Genomic DNA, 26190 nt, shown 5'->3' on the forward strand with positions numbered 1-26190 from the left:
CCACCCTCACCCCTGCCTTCCACGTCAGCGGATATGCAACGGTACCACTTTGCTTATTTAAGGCTCATCTCTGCATACGGCCCTCCTCTCCTCTGATTTTCCCTTTTTTTCCTGCCTTCTACCCTCTCACCTCCGCCTCTCCCGCTGTAACAGCCACCCCCCTCCGTCCTGGCATGGGGGTTCTATCCCTTTTCTCTTCCGTAGGCAAGTTCAAAAAGAAAGAAAAGAGAGAGGGGGAGGAGGGAGGGAGGGAGGAAGGAAGAGGAGAAAAAGAGAGAGAGAGAAAAGCAGAAACCCACAAAGGAAAAGAAAAAAAATGGGTCCCCTTGCTATCTTCCACCTCCCGACCTCCCTCTCCTCTTCAGCCCCATGTGACCCGGGCCTCCACCTGTCCCTACCCCTGCTCTGAAGTCATCATGGCAAAGGTCACCCGTCCCCTCCTAATCACCAGGTCCAAGGCGCCCTGGTCTTTGTTCATCTTACATGACCTCTCTTGAGCATTTGACACGGCTGACCTTGGACTTCTTAGAATTCTCCTGGCTTCCGTGGCATCACCTTCTTCTATTCCTCTTGGCTCTCTGACTGTCCTCGTGCTCCTCCAGGGGTTCCTCTTCCTCCACCACGCTTTAGATGTGGCTCTCTCTCCAGGTTTGGAGCCCTTACCCTCTTCTCTTCTCACCTGGACCTTCTCTTCTCACAAGCACCTGCGGCCTTGACCTGGCACCGATGATCTCGGACAGCCAGTCTCCCATGAGTTATCTTCCCCGATCAGCCCCAAGGACCATGGACTCAATATTTCTAACGCTGAACTCCTTCATATCCCCCCAAACCAACTCGGCATGCCTTCCTACGATCATTGGTGACACCCGCATTTATCCAGTTGGCCAAGCCCCAAACCTGGGGACGATCCATCTTCTATATCGTCCTTTTCCTCACCCTCACTTCTTGCCTCCTAAACACGTGTCCTCCCACTTTTTCCCGCCTCAATTCAAGGCGCCGTATTTTCTCACAGCAGCCTCCTTACTGTCCCCTTGCCCGCAGTACCCCACCACTCTGCCAGCTCTGGTCTGTTCGCCACTCTGTGCAAGAAAGGATCCTTCCAAAATGTACTCTCTAGTTTAAAATCTCTCAGTGGCTCTCCAGTCCCTTAGGATAAGACCCAAATGCAGCAGCATGGCATCTAGAGCCCTATAGGATGTGGCCCTTGCCTCTTTTGTCATCAGGTTCTCTCTCTCCGCCAACGCTATAGATTTTAGCATCTTGAGCTACTTGTTATTCACCAGGGCACTCTGCTAGTTCACGGGTGTTTGTTGGTTTTTGGGTTGTTTTTTTGCTTTTTGTTTGTTTGGTTTTTTTGCTTTTGTGCATCTGCCATCTGCTGCTTCTCACACCACACGCATGTTCTCCATCACCACCACTCCATCCCGTGCTTCAATCCCACATACCTAGCACGGTCTCTCAATTTCCCCCTACTAGACTATGAGCTCCCAGTCTTATTCTTCTTGTTGCCCCTGTAGTTACACGATGTTTAGCACAAGGTAGGTGTTCCATGAACATTGTTGAAAAGATGACTAGATGGATAGAAGGATGGAAGGAAGGGAGGAAGGAAGGGAGGGAGGGAGGGAGGATGGATGGGTGATGGGTAAGTAGGTGAGGAAGGAAGGGTAAGTAGGTGAGTGGGTATATAGATGGATGAAAGAATGGATGGTTGGATGGATGGATGGATGGATGGAAGGAAGGAAGGAAGGTTGGATACATGATATGTGGGTGGATAGAAGGATGGATGGATAAATTGATTGTTGGTGGATGGATAATTGCATACTTGGGTGGATAGATGCACTAATGGATTGGTGGCCCAGTAAGTGGCTGTGTGGATGGGTGGGTAGGTGATGGCCGATGCAAACAAAGAATATGTAAAACCAATTCAATTTTGTGAAGGCCCAGGTTGATTATTGTCACCAGACAATAAAATTAAGAATTCTGAGCTGCAACCAGCAAAATGAGACTTAGCAAATGTGAGAGAAATTAAAATAATTCTCCAAGACGGGGGATGCTGACCCAGGACTTTTGAGCATCCTCTAGTTCTCAGACTTGCTGTCTCTCTAGTTTGTGCAAGCCACTTCACCCACTATGCCTCAGTTTGTCTATTAGGTAGAGATAATAATGCCATGGCCTTTCCCTGTCTCCACAAGAGTGTCACGAGGGTAAATGGGACAGTACACAGAGTGTGCCAAGAGCTTCGGGGAAGATCCCTGTTGACAGAGAAACAGAGTTAATAACAATAATCACACCTTGCATTTGGATCAAGCTTTGCACTTTTCAAAGCTCTTTCACAGACATTGTTATCTCACTTGACTCTCAAAACAATTCGAGGCAGGTATTATCCCTCTTCTCAGGTGAGGAAACTGAGGTGCAGGGCGATAAAGTGACATGCCCGGGGTTACTCTTAGCGAGGGGCAGGTCTTCTGACTCAAAGGCTGCTGTACAATTTTGATGACAGCCTTTTTCGGATAGACTATCCCCTTTCCTGCCTCCCTGAGGAGACCCAGACATCATAGACCATCTCTGTGATGACTCAGGGTCATTATCATGACCATCAGCCCCCGTGCTGTCCTCTAGACCTGGCTGTAGGTGCAGGTGCAGAGACGTGGGATAGAGGGGCTCTACCCTAGGGTGCTCCTAGGGGCAGGTGGCCACGTGCAGCTCCCCAGCCCGGTCACCACGTGTCCCGGCCATCTCCTCTGGCTCCGTCTCACTCTCCCGCCTCCCCCCTCTCTCCACCGTCAGTGTTTGTGCCTGGCACGTGGCTTCCATGGCCACCGCGGACCTCTCCCTGCCGCTCTTGGCTCTTTCTTCTCTCTCGCCTTCCTGCCACGTCTTCCACACTTGCAGCCTATCCCACCACATCCCTAGCCCTTCTGTAGACCCAGCCAGCCCATCAGGGCTCGATGAATGTGTTCTCCAGAAAACCAGCCAATCGCCTGCTCTCTGAAACCGTGGCTGTGCTCTGGGGTGCCCACTCCCCGCACACCCTCCGAGACCCCCGACCCCCGAGGGAGAGAGGCCCCTGCCCGCAGGGTCTGAGCTGTGCTTTTGCTACGGCTGCACCAGACCTCGTGGGTTTGTTCTACAAGGTTGAAACCCTGGGCTGTTGGTGAGCTGGGGTGGTCAGGGCGGGCTGGCCAGCCTGCCTCAAGTTGGCACTCACTCCTCCGTGGAAAGGCAAGAATTCACCATCTACAGCACTCGCTTCCCTCCCGCCAAGGAAGGCAGCCCTACAGCCCCTCCCATCAGCACGGTTTCTCTCCCCACAGCGTGGCATCCCAAGCAACCGGGGTTACATCCCTGCACGCCCTGTGGACCTTCCCCAGGGGACTCCAGGATGCTCCCACCAGGGTGTCTTTCTCCCTGGTTGCTCTCGGGCCTCCCACAGGCTGACTGCAAGCACCTTGGCCTCTCCCCCCCCCCCCCCCAGGGAGGATATGATGGGTGTGCCCACAAGTCTCCGGCGGAGACAATAGGACAGGAATGCATTAGCTTCCGAACAAACACTGTGTGGGCTCGCACAATTGCCTTGGATTCTCATCCAAGAAACACATTTCGCTGTTCGAGGGCGCGGGTGGCTTGCCTGCCCCAGCCCGCCCACACCCCTTTCTACGCCAGAGACTTTGATGAGAGCGCTGCCCCTCCCCACCCACTCCAGGGCCTTCCACCCGCCCACCCCCACTCCCCACCCCCGTGGGGCAAGCCTGCCTCCTCCATCGGTGCAGCTTTTCTCCCGGAGAGTCCTGCCTGGGCTGAGAATGGCCTGCCCACCCAAAGAGTGCCCGCCCCTGTTGCTACTTATTTTAACCATTTTGTTATTGTGATAAAGTTTGCATAACATAACATCGATCACTCTGGCCGTCTTCAAGCGTACAACTAAGCGGCGTTAGGCACCTTCACACTGTTGTGCAACATCGCCACCATCCATTTCTAGAACGTTTTGTCTTCCTTCCCGACCTGCAACGCCGTCCCCATGAAACACCGGCTCCCCAGTCCCCGCTCGTGCCCGCCCCGACCCCACCGTTCTACTTTCTGTCTCTACGAATCTGACTCTTCTGACTCGAGAAGTGGAATCAGACAGGATTTGTCCTTTTGTGACTGTTCTTTTCCGCTCGGCGTAGTGTCCTCGAGGTTCATCCACGTTGCAGCGCGGGTCAGCATTTCCTTCCATGTTAAGGCTGAAGAACATTCCATTGCATACGGATGGACCGCAGTAGTTCATCCATCCATCTCTCCACGGACCCCCAAGTTGCTTCTGCCTCTCGCCTGTTGTGAACATGGGTGGACAGGTACCTGTTCGGATGGCCACAGCTTCTTGAGACTCCTCTGCGACTTAAAAAAAAAAAAAAAAAAAAAAAAAAAAGCATTGTCTCCAGAAGGTGCCAAATAGAGCATACGTAAACAAGAGCGCTCATTGACCTCCTCAACACTCCAGCAGATTTGTTTATCCAAACACTAGCTGTCACTGGGGAAAAAGCAGAGTCCTGAAGACATGGAACACAGAACAGGTAAGTTTGGCCAAGATAGAAAAGAGTGGAAAGATCCTACACCTGGACCGCTGCCTGCAAACGACAGGTAGGGACAGATTCTTGGGGAACCACAGATCACCCAGAGGCATGAGAGCCTCTAAGAGGGACAGTGAAAGGGGTCCCGGCGGGGAGCCCCTGTGGACTTGTGTCAAGGGCTCCTGGTTGAGGAGGCCAGCCTCTTGTCATACCGCACAGAGCAGCGGAGTGTGACTTCTGGGGAGGTTGGGAGGGACGCTGTCCAAAGCCCTTTCGGCACTAGGGTTCTGAGACTCTGCTCTCCAAAGCTGGTAATGAGAGGCCAGAACAGCATTTGCAGGGAGAATAGGAAGCGGTCTGCAGCCTCCCTGCAGATTCCCTTCGTATCCTTGCACCCTGCAACTGTGAAGGAAAAGTGTGATGACCAACCCCGGCCCTCCCCCACTTCCCTGAGCAAACCCAGCAAGCCGCTTGCAAGAGGGCCTATCACACGATGTGATTGTTGGCTTCGCACAGACTTTCCCAAACAAGCAAGTGGAAGATAAGGTTGAAGGAGAGGCTCTGGGGTTGAGAACCCGCCTGTACCTCTGCCTGAGGGCCCAGGGGGGCTACCCTCACCCTCCAGAGTCCCCCGCTACCCGCCCCCGTTCCCTAAGTCTGTTCCCTGCCCGGCTAGCCAGGAGCCAAGGCCACCAGGGACACAGCCAGGCCGGGGGAGGGTGTGGGGGGTAGTCTGGGCACGAAGAGGGGAGGAGGGATTGGAAGGGAGTAGTCCAGTCACAAAGATGCAGGAAAGAAAGACACAGACCCCGCTTTGGAGTTCTCAACTGTCATCTGGGAGCAGAGGGCAGGCCAGAGCTTTCCACGCGGTTCTGTCAGCCGTTCAGACAGCCACACGGAGGGACAATCAATCACATTTCAGAACATCTAGTACTTGTCAGCCCTTATGCTTACTAGTACTTCCCATCAAGCTACCTTACTCATCCTGGGGCACCTGGGTGGCTCAGTCGGTGAAGCGTCCGACTTCAGCTCAGGTCATGATCTTGAGGTTCATGAGTGCAAGACCGCGTCGGGCTCTGTGCTGACAGCTCAGAGCCTGGAACCTGCTTCCGATTCTGTGTCTCCCTCTCTCTCTGCCCCTCCCCTGCTCTCACGCCTCTTTCTCTCTTTCTCTCTTTCTCTCTCTCAAAACTAAATACACATTTTAAAAAAATTTTTTTAAAAAGGTACCTCACTTGTCCCTAGAACCCCTAAGAGGCTAATCTCAGGACAGAACATGCTCCCAGGGTCATTTCAACGTGACACACACAGCAAGCACTACTGAGCGCCTACTGTGCGTCACCCCGCGTTCTAGACGCTTCCAGAGCGTACCTTGTTCTTCCCATGAGCTGCCAGTTCTGCCCCCCTCCCCCACTTTCCCCACCCAGCTGCCAGCACGCACTCCGCCTCAAAGAGTTCCCTTCTCACCAGATTGCCCCCCACCTTGTGATTTCTACCAACAATGTTTGTTTGAAGGATCGTTTCCCAATAAGCACTACAGAAAACCTATGAGGGAACAAAGTACCTTCAGAAAGAAACCCCAGCAAACCTTACAGAGCTCTCCTGATATATATGAGTCCCTATGTCCCCTGCAGATAAGTGGGGCTAGGCCCACATCCCCATGCTGATCCCATTCCAGACAGCCACAGGACCCTCCCGGGCCTCGAGCCAACATCCCCACCCCCCCCTCCCCCCCCAGAGCAGCTGGGTTGGGTGTGGACCACATGCCTTAGGTACACCTGCTACAAGGTGAATCACTTCCACCGGCTTTTTCCAGCACCTGTTTCCTGGTCTTCACTCTAGCCTCCTGGGTCCTGTAACTGAGGGAGGCCCTTCCCTGTGTGCCCCCCACAAAGGTCCACCGGGCACCGGCTTGGCGGAAGCCTCCCCTGCCTCCCCCTTGGGGCTCTGCAGCTCCGGGAGGCAAGAAAACTCCAGAAGCAGACACTGGCTTAAGAAGGGGAGGGACAGCTGTGTGCTTCAGACTGTCCCACTGTGCCTGTGTATTGTAATTATTTAACCCGTCCCCCTGTGGGTGCACGGTAGTTTTACTGTAGTGATAGCGAAGCAAAAGCCGCGTATCCCTGTCGTGGCGCGTGCGTCCGGGTCCATTTATTCTGACAGCGATCACCAAATTGCCGTCTAGAGACCTGCGCCAGCCTCCGTTTCCACATCGGTTATAATTTTGTGTCGCGTCCCCTCCGGCGAGAGGGGTGTGTGGGGCGGGGTACCCACGTGCCCATCACTCTCGCCTCTCCGAGTGTGTGCCCCCGGGTGACCTTCGGGGGAGGGGCCTCGCCGCGTCCGCCCTTGCCCGCCCGCCCTCGGGCTGTCGCAGCCTGTGTGCTAGGCGCTGTGTGGGTGCGGGGACCAATCAGAGGCCCCGCCCTGGTGGGGCTTGCCTTCTAGCGGTCAAGTATCAACTCTTCCGGGGTGAGCTATGCGGCAGGGAGAAGTAAGCCAGGAGGTGAGCGGGGCCGGCCGGCTTCACACAGGCTGGAGAGGTGACACTGGGGCAGAGTCCTGAACAAGGGGGGAGAGTGAGGTCCGCAAGTCCGTGGTGGCCGAGAATCTGGGTGACGGGAGCACGAAGGTCTGGAGTCAGAGCCGTGGCAGTGACTAGAACAGGTTCACCAGCGGCCTCAACGCCGGTCCCTCTGTGCCGCCTGCACCATTTCCTCCCCTGGACTGTCCCTTGCTCTCTGCCTGCTTTTCATTCGAGCAGGTCGAAGACTACCTCTCTGTCCATTCGTCCTAAAACGATTCCGGTGTGTCCGCGGCAAGCCCAGTTCTGACAGATACAAAGGGGAAGGAGGCCTGGTGTCTCTGGCCCTGACCTCTGGCCCGGGCCTGCTGTGGCCTCGATGCCCTGCACGCTCATTGGGCACGTGGCAAGGCTTGCCCTGAATCTTCAGCCCTCCTGAGGCGAATGCTTGTGGCTCTTGCTAAGAGGGACCCCTGGGCTGGGTGGATGGACATAACAGGAAAAGGGGAGGGACAAGGAGGATGTGTCGAGTTTGGGTTTCAAGCTAGCGATAGGAATAGTCCCCCTGTGGCTTCACCGGTGCTTGAACTCATCACACCCGCGTCAAGGACTTTGACTCCAGTTCTGGTTCAGGGGACGAGGATACTCATCCTAAAAATGCCTTCCTCTGGTGCCCTCCCCACCCTCCACCTTTCCTTTAAAACAAAAAACAGGGGTGTCTGGGTGGCTCAGTCTGGCTACTGATGTCAGCTCAGGTCACGATCTCACGGTTCATGAGTTCGAGCCCCACCTTGGGCTCTGCACTGATGGTGCGGAGCTTGCTTGGGATTCCCTCTCTCCCTCTCTCTCTGCCCCTCCCGTGTACTCTCTCAAAATAAATAACTAAACTCAAAACAAAAAACAATGCATGAATCATATCAACCAACATTTAGCAAATCCTCAACGGTTGCCAGGATCTAGGGTAGGTGTTAAAGGTGGCCAAGATGAGCACAGCACTCTCCCAGGCTTCACTTGTGTGAAATGCCAAGTGGTTGGGGACGTCAGGTGAGAAGTCAGTGAGAAGCGGGGGGGGGGGGGGGGGGGGGTACCATGGGCAGGGGGTGATCCAGGAGTCTCCAAGGAAAGCTGGGAAGTGCTGTGGGCCTTGAAGACTGGGTGAGTATGGAGAGTTCCAGCAGAGGGAAAAGTCATCCGTGGCAGATCATCTAAATGCAGGGTCATCCCGCGGATGCGGTGATCAATGTGGCAGGGATGGTGGTGGAGATGTACCAAGGGGGAAGGGGACGGAGGAAGAAGTGGTCAATGGGGTTGAGAGTAAGTGGGGGAGGGGCAGAGAGAGAGGGTGACCCAGAATCCGAAGCAGGCTCCAGGCTCTGAGCTGTCAGCACAGAGCCCGACATGGGGCTCAAACCCACGGACCATGAGATCATGCCCTGAGCCAAAGTCAGAAGCCACCCAGGCGTCCCGTGATGTTATGTGAATTCTATGTCAGTTGAGAGAGAGAGAGAGAGAGAATAAGATGAGGCCAAGGGAAGCCTGGACAAGGACGTGGCCAGTCCCAGCACTGAGCAGCCTGGCCATGGCCTTGGTCAGGAAGCAATTCCAACCTCTGGGTAAGTCAACACTGCTGTGGTTTTGCAGAAGAGCACTTTGATTTCTGGAAGCTTTCCTCTAGCCGGGGCCCAGGAGTGCCTGAGACCATGGCCGAGCCTCCCTCGCCCATCAGGAAGTCTTTACCCTCATTGCATTTCTCTGAGGCTTTTCTCTGACCAGGTGTTACAGCTGATGACCCCAGCGTGTTTGCTACCAAGCCATGGTCTCTAATCGCAACCTTCTGACCTGGCCTGGGCGCCCAGGCTCTATGCCCACAGTGGTCCTCCAACCGTTCAAATCCTGCCAGAGAAATCGCCGTGTCCCTGCTGCCCTCTGACCTTCGTGGGCTCTCTTCCCCGCCACACCCTGAGTAGCGTTCTCTGCCTCTCTCTTCTACAGCTCTTACAATCTCAGGATGTGAAGGAAGACGCCGTCCTGTGCTGCTCGATGGAGGTAAGCATCTCCGACCTCAGACCTGGTGTGCCCCTCACACCTGCCAGTTGTGGCTGTGTGAGGATCACTGGACACACGCACAAGTCCCCGGCGAAGGTGTGGGGACAGGGCTGGTGGGGAATGGCTTCCTGAGTTGACGTGAACTCCTGCATCCAGGATTGTCAACCCCTGACCAGAGTAAATGTGGACAGAGTGACCGACCCACCACTAGCTGGAGAGAGAGGTGGCTGCTTCTCTAGAGAGAAGGACCACGTGCTGGCCTTGTCCACTGTGCTTCTGTGCCCAAGACCACCTTCTTCTTGCCCAGGCACGCCCCACAAATGACTTAAGAAATTCCAAGTGATGTGACCCCCCCGCCCCCAAGTATCTCCCTTGACTTTGGTGGTATGGGGTTTGCGGAAGGCGCCTGAGGTTTGAAACCGCCCCCCCGCCCCCGTGTTGGCAACCACCTTCTTCAAAATACCCCCTTAGGAGGTGCCACTCCGGTGCCCAAAATGTGGCCACTACTCATTGAAACTCTTCCTCTGGGATCTCCCTCGGGGGCAAACGTTGCCCTGGGAAGTCAGCCCAGCCATTTAGAATGGAGTACAGTGAGGACAGGCGCGTCCCGCGTGAGCCCCTAGGGCACGTCAGGGCTGCGTGAGCATGCGTCTCAGGTGGCTTCTGTCCAGCCTCCAAGGCTACTCGCATCCCAAGGATCTCAGAGGCCGGAAGTGCTGCGATTCTGGACAACGGCCTGAGGTCTACATGATGGTCACTGTTCATTTGTGGAGCTCCAAATGGGTACCTTACATGGGACTTGGGGATGGCAGGGGCTGCACTGATGCAGAAGATTGGGACTCCTTCTTCCCTATGGGGGCTTTTCAACATCATCAGGGGCAGGCCCTCTGGCTGGCCTTCTGCCGCAGTTCATGTTTCCCTCCTACACTTCATGTCACAAGGGTGGCCAGAGGTCAGTGCTGGGGAGGGGAGGTGGGATTGGGGTAGGAGAGAAGGAAGGAGAGGAACAGGAGGCCTCATCCCTGCTCTCAGGTTCCGTGCAGAGACACGCAGGTCTCTCGTTTCTAGAGAGACATCGTAGCAAGTGAAAATTAACACGCTGCAGCCTGATCATCTTTGAAGGGAGCAGGTCAACCATTGAGGGTGTGGGCAGTAGTCGGGGAAGACTTCCCGTAGGAGGGAAAGCTCTTGGGTGAAAGACAGAAGAGGCGTGGTCCTGGTGAGAGCTCTTTTTAGCCCCGGGGAACAGGCAATAACCTAACCCCTCTTCTTCTTGCGGCAGATTGGTCATTAAATGTGGGCTCTCACAGTTGACTCTTTCTGCCCTCCCACCTCCCTGTTCTCCCTGTGGCACAGATGCCTGGGCCCGCACCTTCCAGAGGGATAGTCCAATGATTTCCTGTCCCTGCCCCCAGCCCTTCTAACCCAGGTGGGTCAGCTTGCCATTCCGGAGCCCAAGCCCCGTCCTAACCCCCCACTTCTCTGCCCGCAGCTGCAGAGCACAGGCCGGCTGCTGGAGGAGCAGCTGCCCGAGATGATGACCGAGCTCCTGGCCAGCGCCCGCGACAAGATGCTGTGCCCCTCGGAGTCCATGCTGACCCGGTCGCTGCTTCTGGAGGTCATCGAGCTCCATGCCAACAGCTGGAACCCTCTGACGCCCCCCATCACGCAGTACTACAACAGAACCATCCAGAAACTGACAGCCTGACAGCCAGGGGGCCTGGCGGGCGGCCCGCGGGCAGCTGGGGCCCTGGTACACAGGGCCAGATGGACAGGCGGGAGGACAGGGGTGGCCCTGGCGGGAGAAAGAAATGGGGAGGAAAGCAGGCAGAGCCGGCGGCCAGTCTGGAGCCAGACCGGGAAGGAGTGCCCCTCATCTGAGCCCCCCCAGCCCCAAGCATGTGGCAGTTCACACCAATAAGGGAAGCATGTTTCTTTCTCATGGTGGCCCCGATGGCCCCTCCCCACTCCCGCTCCTCCCCGCCCCCTCCCATCAAACGCGTCCCCCGCAGGGCTTTGTGCGAGGGGTTTCATCTCTGTGACTCCGCTGAGGCCCTGGCAGCTCCGCACGCCGGGGTACCGCTTGGGTCAGAAAGGACCTCAGAAGGCTGAAAAAGTGGGTCGGAGACGGGCTTGCATTGTTCCTGCTGTCAGCCGCAGTCGCCAACTGCTGCCAAGCAGGCGACAGAGAGCAGATGTCCGGGAGGACAAAGGCGGGCAGGGTCCCCACCAGCCGCCCGTAATTGACGGCCTTTGTCCGCCACGGTCGAGCTGGGGGGGCTGGGGGACGGAGGCTTCTCCCCTAACCTTCACGCTGCCCCCTCCCCACCTCCAGGTCCTCCTTTTGGCCCCCAAGCCTCAGGGGGGGGCCCAGGGGGCGGGGAGCAGGGAGGGGAGCTGGAGTTGGCGATTCTACTTGTACTCTTGTGTTTTATTGTTTTATTTTCAAAAGTCAGCTGCTTTGAAGTCTCCTCTCTCAATGAAAAGAGCCCGAGATGTGATCACACAGTCAGCGCCACGAGGACCCCCTGATTAGTGGAAGATCAAACCCGGCTCCCTCTGGAAGGATTCTAGCCACAGACAGCTTGCCAGTAGCCAATTAGGGTAATTGGAAACTTCTGCCCCGGCGGGGGTCCTGCTGGAACCCTGTGTCCTCAGCCCTTGGCTTCCAGTACCTCTGTTCTCTCATTCTAGCTGTGCTGTGTCAATGGGCCGATACTGTCGCAGGCCCCCGGGAGTGTGTATCCTGGCCCGGGGGCCTGGTGGTGAATGGGGCACCCAAGGAGGCTGGCAAATTAAAGCCAAAATGCTAGGTGATGTTGCCCGCGCCACACACGGGTCTCGTCCCAAGCTTAGTGGGGGGGCATGTGGCCGTTGGGGACTGCCTGGCTCCCCAGGACTCGGCGTCTGGCTAAATGGGCTGTGCTGCTGCCCCAGCCTCATCACAGGCAGGACCCAGCAGCCCAGGCCCCCCCCCCCCCCCCCACAGCCAAGGTCTCTGCGCTCCGGGAGGGCTCTGGGCACTGTAGCCCCTGAGCTGTGGGGAACGGTGCGTTCATTGAGTCTTGAGCGTAACGGTCGGGTGACTAGGTGAGGCCGCCAGACAGATCTTTCCAGGCTGGGAACAAGGCTGGGGGTTCTTGAAAGGGCCAGGTCCTGGGAAGAGCCCCTTCTCTGTTGGAGGAGGATGCGGGTCGGGCTCTAGGAGGCTGGCTTCTGGGTTGTCACGGCATCCGCACAGCCCCATCTCTGGGGTCTGGAGCCCATACTTTGATACGCCCCCATAAAATGACTTCAGAGCCCAGCAGCTCCCTTTACTGAGGCTGGTCACTCCCTGTGTCACTGGAGGGCCCTGGCTGCCTGGTCCGCTCAGGCTGGCCAGGGGGTGAGGGCTGGAGGTTTCCCTTTGTGGACTCCAAGTCTGGAGGAGCAGGCAGGTCCCCCAGTACTCCCTGGCTTTCTCCACCTGCTGCAACCTGACCTTCAGCCCCGGGATGGGAGCCTTTGCCAAGCCCAAGGAAGAGCGTGTTGGAGACACATGTCGGGGGGCACAGGTTTACCTGGAATGGGTCAGTAGCCTCCAAGAGGCCCGTGCTGCCTCTGCCCCTGGCCTTTGCCTCCTCCCCTCTTCAAGCTTCTCCTCGCTGCCTTTCCTTCTCAGTGGGCTCCTTCAGCCCAACCTGGGGCCGCGGGACACCAGGGGCCCCGTGGGAGGCCCTGAGGGAAGAGCTAGACTGAAGTTAGGGGGCTCAGAGAGGGCACCGGGGAAATCGTGGTCTCGAGGAGTCAGGCAGCCCCAGCAGGGCGCGCAGCCGCTCCCTGGAAGGCCTCAGAGAGCTGTGTCTGGGCTGAAATGGGCTAGCGCCCCCGGAGTGCACAGTGTGCGTGTGTGTGTGTGTGTGTGTGTGCGCGCGCGTGTGTGTGTTTGTGAGCGCATCTGCTGAGAACGAAGCAGGGCCCCAGAGGAAGAGAGTGGCCCAGGGGAACGGGGTCTCCTGCTCTTTCCACGGGGCAGAGAGCAAGCTTCACGAAGGGGCCCCAGACACCGTGCATGCAGGGACTGATGTTCCCAGGAAAGCTGAGACCCGTGACATCGCGGGCGCCGTGGACCCAATGCCTCTTCCTCCTGACGGCCTCCTTGGTGGTCTTGCCTCAGGGCCACCCCTCCTTGACTGTTAGGACCAGAGTATGAAGAAGTAAGATATAAATATGTATACATATATAAATATATTTTTAATTACGTGTCGTGTCACGGTGGCTCCAGACGTATGGTTTGCCTAGTTTATCTCCATTGCTTGAAAGTGCTTCCTGGCCAATCCAAATAACAGTTTAAGCTGTTTTTCTAAATGCAGGTTGCTGCTACTCTTTGAGACATGGAAGGAAAACGTTTAAAAAAAAAAAAAGAAACTTTTTTTTTTAAGGAAATAAGAGTGAAACGTAAAATCTGTGACTCTGAAGCAGCTTCCCGTGGGAGACTACTCAGACAGGAGCTGGGGGCAGAAGTGGGTTCCCCACAGACCCCCTAGCCTCTCCCTAGGCCAGACCCCCCCCCCCTTGTGCTGAGTGAGGAAGGCCATATCCAAGTTGACCTCTGAATGTATTTGGTGGGAGGCAAAACTGGATATTGCACTTCTAAGGCTCGTGTTGTTTTCCCTACTCGCCCGCGGCTTTCTTGGCGCAGCGAAGAGGCGAAGTCCGGCCATCTGATGTTGATCCTGTCTCGGTCTGTCCCCCCTGCCAGTCAAGACCAGATAGCCATTGTTTTCCTCCCGGGCGGCCAGCCTGCTCACCACAGCCCTGCTCCCCTCGGCCTTGTGGCTTTGCCTCAGCGCTGGGACCGCAACCCCAAGAAGGCTCCTAATCTCCCCTGGATAAGGTGGGGGCCCCACCATCCTCCGTGGGGAATGCTTACCCCACACCCAGTCTCGTCTGTTCGTCCTTCCTTAATCAGTCTGTAAACCTTTAAGGTTTAGGGATCGCCCTGTCCATCCATGTAAATGTAAATGTTGGCCGAGTCGGTATTTATTCTAATTTTTATTTTATTTTATTTTCTCTGAGGGACGGGGAGGGGGGGGGTGTGGGAAATGTACCCCTGATCGCGCCCTGGGCAGCTGCAGGGGCGGGGACCCAGACAGCCGGGCCGCCGTGAGGAGCAGCCCCACGGGGCCGCCCCCAGACACCACGTTCCAGTCCCTTATCTGGCATCAGAACCCGGCCAGTGCTCTCAGGGCCTGCCCGTGGAGTCCTGTCCCTCAGCTGCTGTCGCTCTGTTGGGACCTCTGCCTGGGCCTTTAAGGATGCAGATCAGAGAGAAGACAGCTCTCCTCTGCTCGGGACACTGGCGTAGAGGGCTGCCCACCTCGCCTGAGCCAGCTGGGAGCCTGGCAATAGGACGTACCTCCCTGGAGCAGGGGCCTGGGGCTTCCCGCCAAAGCTGCAGTAGAATCCTGCTCACGCGACCACTTTCCCTCCCTCAGTATGTCCTGCTTTCCAGCTGAACCCAAACTACAAGTGGGTTTAAAAAATAAACACCAAAAACCAAAAATGCCCTGAATCTGTGTTCTCTGTGTGTTCGGCAGAGGAAATCTTTCCCAAAGGCTTCTGTGGCCTCCACTGGTGCCGGCCGGGACCGCCGATGAGCCCCTGCCCGGGCGACGAGCTAATGACAACATTTCCCACAGTTTGGCCGTCTTGGAGAGCCGGGGCACGGTCTGGGGCCCGGGGAAGGCTGTGAAGGAGTGGTTCGGAGAATGTGGCTGGAGGGCACTCGTGCCCCCCCCATCCCCCCCAGGCTGGGAACCGTGGCCTATCCAAAGTCATAGGATTAGGCCGATCCTGCAGAAAATAGCTTTTGCACTAAAGGTTTGGTCTGCTGCACGTCCGGCCACCCCACGCCCCAAACCCACTCCTTCCTTAGAAATATCACTGGAGCATTTGACTTATTTCAGAAAGACTGACGCTTGGGCCCAGAAGCTTCTCAAAGTCAGCAGCAAGTGGCTGTCCAGTCCCAGTGGGTGAAACCGGTCTTTCCTCAAAGGGACCCAGTGATTTATTTTCCTGTGATGATATGTCCCTTGTTTTGCACAATCCCTCTGATGGCGAGACGCTGGGGACACTGCCTCCTGGTAACAGATCCCCCTCGGGGGTTCTCGCTGGCTAGAACTTGCCAGCCTTTCACCTCCTCAGGGCAGCGACGAGCGCATCCACCCCCTTCCTGTGTCCCTGGCCTGGTCAAGATGGTGGCCAGCCCAGCCCAGAAGCCTGGTGACGGCTCGTTGAGATGGGTCACTGACTATTACTGAGTCACATGACACTGTGCAGGGATGGCCAGAAGTGCACAGATTGGTAGGGGGAGATGACATTTTAATTAAACAATGGAGATATTCATCAAACCAAAGTATTTACAAAAATGCAAACGTGTAGAAGCAGAAAACGGAGATCAAAGCGAAAGGTGTTTGAAGGTGGGAGAGAGAGTGGGGACATCTTACCGAACCCTAGTCACAAAAAGGGAGAGCAGATTTTTCTGGCGTGACTTAATCCTGATTCCAGAAGCTTCTAAGTTCTTGAAAACTGTGAAACCCATCATCTAAATAATAAATGTTTCAGTCTTGCATTTCACCACCATCTCTGCGGATACGTGCCGTGCGTCCTCCTGAGGGTAGGTTACATTTATACTGGGGTCTGTAGGAGTGGGGGGGGAGAAGAAGACCATTTAGGATGAATAAGCTAGAACGTATGCACACACACCCACATGCGCGACTGGGAAGGGCCTTTTACACGCCAAGGTAAAGGGCAGGAGAAGAAGAGATTGGGAGGGAAGAAGCGGCTATGCCTCAGTATTAACGGTCTGTCTTCCCCACAGCTCCCAGGGCCTTTGGGGCCTTCCATACACTGTTTCAGGTGGTTCAGTAAAGTAGGTGGGTATTTTTGATCCCCATTTTACAGATGAGAAGGCTAAGGCTCAGAGAGGTGACGCGACTGACCGGCAGCCAAGGGCCAGTCTGCGGGAGCGCCAGGGGCAGAGCGAGAACCAGGGGCCCCTTTCCCGAGCCCAGAAGGCGAGCATGTCCTCAGCAGCCTCTGAGCTGACTGCTGCGGAGCGCGGCCCCAGGGAGCCGCCAGTAACACCAGTCAGACAGAAAGAGCAGTCAGCGGCCCGCTGGGACTACAAGGGCGGCCGACGGAGGCTCCCCTCTGCGTCAGTGGAAAGAAGGCACATGATGAAATGCCTCAAATCAAGGGATTTGGGTGGGGTGGGGAGACCAAGCCATGCGGCAAAGTTCACGCTGTTATGTAAAAGCATCCATTGGAATATGTGCCAGCTGTCCCCTTGGACTGACAGCCACATCCGGGGCTCTCAAGGTGGGTGGGAGGTGAGGGACGCTTACGAGGCGTGGAGTCGATACCCGGATCGCCTGCCAACTTCTCAAACTATGCCCTGGAAGAGGACACCGAATATACCACAGTTTCCAAATTTTGGCCTGAGGGAGCCCCTCTCACTTACTTGCACATGTGCTATGTGCTGAGTGGGAGAAAAGGTATTGAAGGCCGCCATCCATAGTCCAGGAATGTAGCACAAACATAACCATGAAGAGCTGTTACAGGCATGCAGATTGAACGTCTAGGAACAGCAGGCGATGACGCCTCGTTCCTCACCTCCATCCAGGTCCCACCCGCTTCCGGAAGTGTGCACGGACCACTTCGCTTTACGAAGGACCTCCGTCAGTACCGGTTTTCCCTAACCTAAGGAAATCTGAAGACGATTTTCGCGGTTGTGAAAACGAGCAAAAAGTGAAAACGGCCTTCAGCGTTGAGCCAGGATGGAGGTGCCCCCCACCCCCAGCCGCGAGAGTGGGGCTGTCCGGCTCCTCCTTCTCGAAACACGCCCAGCATCTCAACATCAACCGCCAGAGCTTTGAACCGTGTCTGTGAGCATCTGTGTCTTATCCCGATTGATTTTACGCATCCCTTAACAAGATGTGTCCTAAGCTCTCTGAAAAGCTTGTTGGGGGGGGGGGGGGGGGGCGGTGTCTAGGAAGGCTCAAACATTCTCCATATAAATGAGTGCCGATCGCTTCTTCACTTTATGCCATTGCAGCTAAAGCAAGCTTTCGTAGGAACAGTCCACTTTCTTTTAACTTCTTTTCATGTTTATTTATCTTTGAGAGAGACAGAGTGTGAGTGGGGGAGGAGCAGAGAGAGAGGGAGACACAGCATCGGAAGCAGGCTCCAGGCTCTGAGCCATCAGCACAGAGCCTGGGCTTGGGGCTCGAACTCGTGAACTGTGAGATCGTGACCTGAGCGAAGTCGGATGCTTAACCAACTCGGCCACCCAGGTGCCCCTGAATTCTGATCTTAAAAGAAAATAAAATATTTTGTGCGCCCCTGAAAGTATCAGGTGCCCTAGCTTCCGTGCCTACTGCGTGCATCGGCCGTGGGAGGACATGGTCCCTGAGGGAGGAGTCTCACCTTTCCCTGCCACCCAGCTGAACTCGGGGCGAGCAGGACAGAGGAGGGTGGCTGGAGGGGGCCGGCGGGGAAGCTCACGCTGCAGTCTTCCAGGCAAGTTGTTGGGAAGCGGATGCGATGGTGCGTCTTCTGCCCCAGATGGGCTGCTGGGCACACAGCCCGGAGCGCATCGCGAGCAGCTGCGTGTGCCTGACCCAGGAGACTGGCCCAGAGAATCCAAGCGTCACCCAGCACTTGCTCCTGTCCACAGCACTGTCCCACACGTACCCTCGTACGGGCTCACCGGAGCCCTGGGAAGGAAATAAATAAATTCTTTCTGCTCGTTTTACATCTGAGGACACCGAGGCTTAGAGAACCATTATGGCTGAATGGTGTGTCCGCCGGGGCTGGGCACATAGCTGGGCAAGGGGACTCGGGCACAAAGGTGCCCAGGATCCTGGATCCTCAGCCTGGTCCCCATACATGTTTTCAAATACACATTCTGGTCTGATCCTCATAATAGCTCTACCAAATGACAGACATTTTTGACTCCATTTTTTTTAATATTTATTTATTCGGGGCGCCTGGGTGGCTCAGTCGGTTAAGCGTCGGACTTCGGCTCAGGTCACGATGTCACGGTTTGTGAGTTCGAGCCCCGAGTCGGGCTCTGTGCTGACGGCTTGGAGCCTGGAGCCTGCTTCGCATTCTGTATCTCCCTTTCTCTCTGCCCCTCCCCCGCTCACGATCTCTCTCTCTCTCTCTCTCTCTGTCTCAAAAATAAATAAACATTTAAAAAGTTGTTTTTTAATGTTTATTTATTTATTTTGAGAGAGAGAGTGCAAGGTGGGGGAGGGTCAGAGAGAGAGAATCCCAGACAGGCTCTGTGTGGTCAGCACGGAGCCCAACGCGGAGCTCGATCGCAGGAACCATGAGCTCATGGCCTGAGCGGAAATGAAGAGGCGGCTGCTTAACTGACTGAGCCGCCCAGGCGCCCTTTTGACTCCGTTTTAAAGGTGGGAGAAACAGGCTCAGCAAAGCAGAGTGACAAAGCCATGTCATGTGACCGGTAGGCACAAAAGTCATGCCTGGCAATGCTGCCTTCCTCATCCTGAGAACCATCTGGTGGGCATGTATGGGGACCAGGCTGAGGATCCAGGATCCTGGCCACCTTTGTGCCCGAGTCCCCTTGCCCTGCTACGTGCTTGGCCCAGATGGACAGACGCACCAGTCCCCAGGGACAAACAGGGGCTCAGGCCAGGGATCTGGGGCCCGGTGGTGATCCAGCAGGACATAGAGGGACGCGGCCCTGGAGGGTAAACTAATGGATGGGAGAGAGGTTCATGGCCTGGCATGGAATCGTGGCCTTTCCCACCTGACCAGGGCGAGGGGTGGATCCTGCCTTGGGCTTGGCTCAGAGGAAAAGGAGAAGTTCGGGGGGCTGAGGAGGGACAGTAACTCCGGAAGCATGTCAGGGGGAGAGGAAACGGTGCTCAGCATCTGTGTCCATTAACTATCACCATGCAACTCTGGGTGACTAATTATTGCAAGCTTGAAACCTCAGAGACTAACAACACTGATGTTGACTGCTCTTCCTGATGGATCTACAGATGGGTTGGGGGTTTGGATGACCTTGGCTGGCTGGCAGGGGAGTCAAGCCCAGTCTCTGGACCTTGGACAGTGGTTGGAGGTACAATCATGCACCTTCCCTTAGTGTTACTTCTTCTAGGAAGTTCTCCCTTACTGACTCTCCCCCACGGGGGTCCCACAGCTTCTAGGGACGTTCCTACAACAGCTCTGCTCACTATGTGTGACCACCGGTGTGTAGATGGCCGGTGAGCACTGACCATGAGCTTGACCTCATCCCCTGTGCATCTATCTCAAGCACTCAGCCCAGGGCCTGGCCCAAGCAGGTCCAAGCAGGCATGTGGGGGGACAAGTGGGTGAACTGTTAACAGTGAGGTCCAGGTAGTAAGTGACAGAAGGGCTTGGGGACGGAAGGGCTAAGCTACCAGAGCAGGAGAGGGGTAAGGGGACCCCACGTGGGACGGGGACGTCCAGTGGGGAGGGCTGGGGCTGGCCTTGGGGTCCTGAGGTCTAACAGTCCAGAGAGGCCCGAGGGTGGGGGACTCTCCTGTGTTGTGGCCAGAGCCATGGCGAGCAGAGCCGGGGCCTTTGTGTGAAGGAGAAGATGCCCTTCCCCCCCAAGGGTCACGGGTCCTGGCCGGGACTCGTGAGCTGCCACACACCCCCTCCGCCGGGCCCGTGGGTAGGACACAACCTGCGCACCGCGCGTGAGATTTTCTGGGGCGTGGGGGCGTGTGTGTGCATGTGCGGGGTGCACGCGGGGGACGGGGGGTGTGTGGTGTGTGTATATGACTTGTGTGTTTTGTGCTGCAGTTTCCGAGTCCCCCGGCCGCTTGGCCTCTGAGCAACGAGGGTTAGGAAGCAGAGGCATGAGGGTCCCGCATCCCAGAACTAGAAACGGGGTGTCTTCCCGAGGAGGTGACAGGGTTCTCGCCCTGCCACCTGGGAACGGGGCTGATGGGAGGCCCGCCACATGCCACGAACGAGCTGATGGTCCCCAGTTGGGGAGGCCACACGCTGGCCTTCTGCTCAGGCGAGGCCCTCCTCCCTCAGGGGACTGCTTAGCTGGGGAGGGGAAGGGTGTGGGCAGACTGGAAAGAGGAATCTGGGAAGGCAAACGGCCCCAGGCGGCTGGGGGTGCCCGGTCACAGAAGCCCGTGGCTCAGCCAGACACCCAGGAGGGCCTCTGGCCGTGACCGCAGGAGGGGCTGCCCTTGCAGAGGCCTGATTCGTCAGGGCAGGGGCTGCACAGGACCACCGAGGGAAGACTCGGCTGCCATTCCAGAATGCTCTGCGGTCCCGGTCAATCAGACCCAGCCACCTGGGCAGCGGGCTTCCTCCCATGAGTCGCACTCCCCGTCCCCACCCCCCGCTTGCCCAGTCAGCTGCTAGGATGGGAACATCGTGGAAACTGCAGTCTCAGAGAGGACTCTGGAGGACTTGTGTCTTCACCTCTCCCAGTGATGCTAAGACTGGGCCACAGGGACAGGGAAGCTGTGCTTCCAGGTTTCTGACCCTCCCCTTGAGACACAGCTGGGCTCGTGGGGTCCGTCCGGGAGACCATCTGTGGCTCTCGATGCCTGACGTGAGCAGGGGTCCCTACCTGACCCTTGCTGGGGAGAAGACGCCCCCCAGGAGAGCTGTGCTAAAACCAGAATCGGGTCTGGAGGGGACAGACGGCTTGCTCGGCTTTCCCTGCTGAAGCTGCCCCAGGGATATCGGGCTCCCCTTTGGGAACTCAATGTCGTGAGGCCCCTGGCCAAGGATGGTCAGCAGGCCGGGAAGCTGAGGGGAGCAGGTGCTCCGTGAGCAAGGAGAGGCTGCAGGAGCTCCGGGTGCTGCCTGAGAACGTGCGGCAGTGGGAGGAGGGGGGACGCACCTGTCCTCACAGCTCTGATGCGCCATCTCGGGGGAGAAGGCATGGGGGGCTGGACACCGAGAGGGGACAGCAGACACCCTGATTCAAGGACGGTATGGGGTCCAGCCGGTGGTGCGGCAGGGAATGGCTGGGGGCCCACACGCAGGAACGAGCCCCCGCACGAAGGTTCCCACAGGAGCCGCGGCCTACCCCCCCCCCCCAGTAGTACAGAAGGAACCCCTCCTCTGCGCCACAGAGCACACTGAGGCCCTGAGGGGGAAAGGTCACAATGGTAGCAGCTAACAGGCATCCGACTGGGCCCTCGCCGACTGGGCCCTCGCAGACTGGCCCTCGCCAGCTTCCCACCAGACCTGGGAGGTGCAAGCCGCACTTCACAGACACTGGGGGAGGCTAACTGGCCCCAGCTCACACCTCTAGGCAGAGGACTCTAACAGGGTCCCCTCTGCCTCCAAGCCCTTGCTGGTGACTCCAAACCCCGAACCTCAGCGTCCCCCACTGAGAACTGCAGTCTCTTCCAATAGCGTGTAGTGAGGCTGACAAGTCGCTTAGTGTCTCTGAGGCTTCGTTTCCTCTACTGAAATGGGGAGATACTACCATTTACCTCCTCGTCTTCGCGGGAGATTTGGATAAAGCGTGCGTGTCCTCTGAGCCCCTCCCAGATGACAGCTCTCTTCCCTCTTGGCCACCAGGTTCTCCTGCCTCACTGGCTGCGTGTGGCTCTTATTCTTTCAGGTACTGGATGTGCCTGAAAATGTGTCCACTCTCCCACGGGGATCTGCCAGCATTGGGGTTGGGGTGGGGTTGGGGTGGCTTTGCCCCCGCCCCCTGGAGACACTGACAAATGAGCTGATGTGTCACCCACACATAATCCGCACCCCCCCACCCCCCACCAAGCATCCATTAGATGACCCTGCGTGCCTGCTGGGTGCAAGACAGAGACACGGAAAAGGTCCCACCCCCCACAACCCTACCCTGCACCCAGGGCCGGCATTCTAGACAAGCACTTAGGACAACCTTCTTCTGTGCACCCCCTGTGTGCCAGGTCTGTGCTGGGGATGGGGACACGATGGGGACCAGGCAGTGGGGGCTGGCTGGCAGAGGACGCGGGCCTGTAAAGGAGGGACCGTGAGGTGCAGGGGACGAGTGCACAGAGCTGGGTGCTCCAGTGATGAAGTCATTAATCCCTGGGCGGGGAGGGGCCCGCATCAGACGGGTGGCCGACCCAGCACAAGGGCTCGGCCTCAGGGTGGGCTCGCCGTGTGTAAGCAAGTGCCAGGTGGGGTCAGGCGGGTGATAGGTAAAGCCACGCACGGGCAGGGACAACCATGCTGGCGGAGGACCTCTGGAAGGCAGGGAGTCGCGGTGGGCAGGCAGGAGAGGTCTCAGACGTGCCGGGGAATGAGAGGCCAGGTCTGTGAGGAGCCTGGGGTAAAGGGTAGGAGCGGTGACCAGGCTGAGTCACCAGGGAGTAGAGCTGGGGTTCAATGCAGGGGAAAACGGGAGTTGTTGGAGGCTCCTTCCTTAGGCAGAACAGATTAAAGGCGAGAGAAATGGAAAACCAGTCAATTATGCAGGCACCTTAACGAGGAACGGGGACTCAATCAGGATTCCTGGGTTCTGATTTTCATACAGGGCTGGCCCTCCCTACCCCAGGTGCCCAGCAGTGTCCCGAATGGAGGTGTCCTTAGTGTAACTTACGCCTTTTAACAGAAAACCGTTCTCAACCATTTTTTTCGGTGGAAAACCTTCCACGAGGGATCATACGCATCCAAGTTCTCGAACAGGGGCTCTGTGTATTTCACCCTTTGTTGATGACTCAGGGTCATTTCGACAACACTAATTAGTAGACTGGACTGTAATACTGAGTTACCCTCAGGGATTATCAAGGTATATCCAGGCTGCTTTGCTTTTTTTAATAGCTGCATCTGCCTTTTACAATTTTTCTGCCTCCTCTCTCATCATAAAGCTCTTCGTCCTACTATCAGTATGCCTGTTGTGGCCTGAGAAACTACACCACCAAACTTGTCAGAACTGTTCAAGTAAGAGCAGATAGGCCCCGAGCGAGGGCCCGAGGGGCATTTTTATAAGCAAAGTATATGCGTTTTGCTGCACAAATGGATATTTTAAACAACCACCATCTCGCCCACTCAGAAACCATTTTTGCCTGCTTTCCGGCCAGCAGATAAGTAAGGTTTTGCTGGCGTGGAATTAAAGCTGCCGTAGCTCACGTGACCCTGCTCACGGCCCATGAGGCTGTTGGGCTGAGTCTTACCCGAGTTTTCCAGGGAGGAAAGCAGAGCCTGAGGCCGGGGTGGGCCAAGATCAGACAGTGAGTCAAGATGAATCCCGTGACCCCTGGCTCGGGCACCTGGCCCCAAGGCCACATCACACTTCCCATCCCAAGAACTGAGGGGAACCAGAAGCCCTGAGCGCGTGGAAAGAACACCGTACTGGGAGTCAGCAGCTCCCAGGTGTAGTCCTGGCTCCACACTCACCAGCTAGGTGCCCGTGGAGGCGTTGCTTCTTTGGGCCTCAGTTTCCCCATCTGTAAAAGAAGGATGAGTATATAAGTGTTTAAAGTATTCTTTCTGTGATTCTTTTTTTTTAATTTATTATTTTTTTTTTTTTTGTAAGTTTATTTATTATGAGAGAGCTCGCAAGCTGGGTAGGGACAGAGAGAAAGGAGAGAGAGAATCCCAAGCAGGCTCCGCACTGTCAGTGCAGAGCCCCAAGTGGGGCTCAGACTCACTAACCGTGAGATCATGACCTAAGCAGAAACCAAGAGTCAGACGCTGAACTGACTGAGCCACCCAGGCGCCCCTAAAGTATCCTTTCTGTGATTCTTGAGTTGTCTTTGTTAATTAGTGGGAGGGGAGAGGAAGAAGGGAGAAGGGAGAGATTAACAGTTGCTCTGCCTGAGCCCTCCAGCCCCCCAGATTTCCTCAGCCCCCCTATTTAATCTCCCTTGTGATGCATCCCTACCGAATCTCTCGTTTATACCTGGGCTGACCCTCCCACGAGAGCTTTTAAATTTCAGATTAGTCAGGGGCGCCTGGGTGGCTCCATTGGTTAAGTGTCCGACTTGGGCTCAGGTCATGATCTCACGGTCTGTGAGTACGAGCCCCGCATCGGGCTCTGTGCTCACAGTGTGTAGCTCAAGTGGAGTTCTCTCTCTCTCTCTCTCTCTCTCTCTCTCTGCTCCTCCCCCACTTGCTCTCTCTCTCTCTCTCAAAATAAATAAACTTTAAAAACATGAAATGGATTTCAGATTAGTCAACTAATATTCCACACAGGCCTTGGGGGAAAGGTGTAATAATAATGACAAACCTGTTGACCCAGAGGGCCTGGCCGCCCAGGGCTATCATCCCGTTCAGGGGAACAGACTGCAGCCCAGAGAGGACCTTGCGCGTGAAGCGGGCCCAGGAGGAAAACCAACATCCCTGGACTCCAAGCTCAACAATTCTTTGTCTACTTCTGTCTTTAGTGCCCTCCGCCTGTGTCCTGGGCCAGTCCTCCGGCTTCAATCCACTTCTTTCCTTGTCTAACAACTCAGGCTCCCAGGCAGGAAGCCAAAGGTGGGTCCTGTCCCTCTCGTGGGAGTCAGAGGAAGGCACTCCCCCCAGAGACAGACCAGGAGGGAAGGCAAAGTGAGGACCAGCTGAATACACCAGGCAGTGCGTCCCCTGCCCTCCACCCGCCAGCTGGACAACCTGCCCAGCCTCGTGGCCCCTGCCCGCTGGGCCCCTTCCCAGCCTGTGCGGACACAGGCAGAGGTCCCCTGGTCTGCTCGCTGGAGCCCCAGCCCCTCCTGGCCCGCCGCGACAGTACGGGCCGCCCGGCTTGGCGGCTTTCCTGGGCTGCTGCCTTATCGATTATTTCGGCTCCCTTTTTGCTGGGGATATCAATTTAGCGGGTTCCCGGGATGGCTGTGTTTTAACCTCTCACCCTGGTCTAGACTCCATCGGCTCCCGCTGTCCCTCGGCCAGGAGGGGATGGAAGGCCCCGGGTCTCTCGGGCAGGCTCTGGAGCCAGCAGATTTCCAGGAACAGATGCTGGGATCGCCCGGCGGCTTCACAGCCCCGCCAACCTGCCTCCCTCCAAACCGGCCCGGTGAATTATTAAAGATGCAATTTCCTTTCATCTTTCCAGTAAAATCGCTCCCTGTGCCGTGATCCACTGCCTTCCTGTCACTGACTAGGCAGGGGCTTTGGCAGGACCCTTATTCACCCCACTCTCTCCTCATGCCTGAGCCCTCCTAGGAGGCTGGAGGGAACTGACCCCTTCCTAAGAGGGTCCAGAGAGCCCAAGGGTCTTAAGGAAGTGGGTGGGGCAGAGGAGACTCGGAATCTTAGGATTTTGGAGGCTGCTGTTTTACAGCTGAAGGAAAAGGAGCCCAGAGAGGGGGGGCACACAGCCCCAGGTGGCACAGCGAGCCGTTGGCAGGGTGGGGGCTGGAACCCAAGCCCCAGTCTCCCCACTGAGGGTCTCCCCTTTGCCAACCCCAGAACAGCCTCAGGAGTCCCAGCCCTCTCCCCCAGGATGAGCACCACCCCCCCCCCCGCCCCCCGCCCTGCACCTCCCGGGACAGGGAACTGGGTCAAGCTCGCCACTATATCGATTAGTCTCAGTGTGATTTACAATCTTTGCTTGTTATTTACCATCCAGTCCCCACCCGTGCTGCAGTGGGCTAGCTGGACGTAAAATCGTAATTATGACCGCCCTCTCGTCAGTATTTACCGTTTCGGTTTTTCCTGTTTACTCTGGGCGATCATCACAGAGGCCTGACGAGCAGATGGCCCCCACGGTCCTGGCCCGAGCCGCAGCCGCCGCGTGGTCCCACGCCCCAAGCCCTCCTTCTGAAAGCACCTCCAAAAGTCACCCCAAAGACACCCAAAGACACCCAAACACTTCCGCCTCCTCCTGTGCTCCATCCAAGCCCTGCTCTGAAGAGTGCTGGGAAAGTGTCTCGGGGTCTCTGCTGGTGTCCTTTGAGGAGCCAGCCACGTGCCCAGCCATGAACCAACTGCTTTGGGGTTCCAGATGACCACTGTCTCTTAGTGCAGCGGTCGGGTTCCCTCAGCCTAGCCAGAGGGATCCCAGAGGGGCCCTCGAGGCCACCCGCCTCTTCCGCCGGCTTGGCCTCAGCTGCAGCCGGCCAG

At 56.7% G+C, this 26190-nt stretch overlaps 1 protein-coding gene across 17 annotated transcripts in view; it reads left to right on the forward strand.

Annotated features, from left to right (window-relative positions):
* Nucleotides 1–14665, forward strand: part of CTIF (cap binding complex dependent translation initiation factor) — a 297589-nt gene extending 282924 nt beyond the window's left edge. For all 17 annotated transcript variants that reach the window (XM_045457976.1, XM_045457969.1, XM_045457984.1 and 14 more), the window contains 2 exons: nt 9067–9120; nt 10613–14665. In XM_045457976.1, the coding sequence (XP_045313932.1) occupies nt 9067–9120; nt 10613–10828 (270 nt within the window). In that variant the 3' untranslated portion in view covers nt 10829–14665. The remainder of the gene's footprint in view (nt 1–9066; nt 9121–10612) is intronic.
* The last annotated feature ends 11525 nt before the right edge of the window (nt 14666–26190 follow it).

The sequence above is a fragment of the Leopardus geoffroyi genome, chromosome D3 (genome assembly GCF_018350155.1).
Source record: "Leopardus geoffroyi isolate Oge1 chromosome D3, O.geoffroyi_Oge1_pat1.0, whole genome shotgun sequence".
Taxonomy (NCBI): Eukaryota; Metazoa; Chordata; class Mammalia; order Carnivora; family Felidae; genus Leopardus; species Leopardus geoffroyi.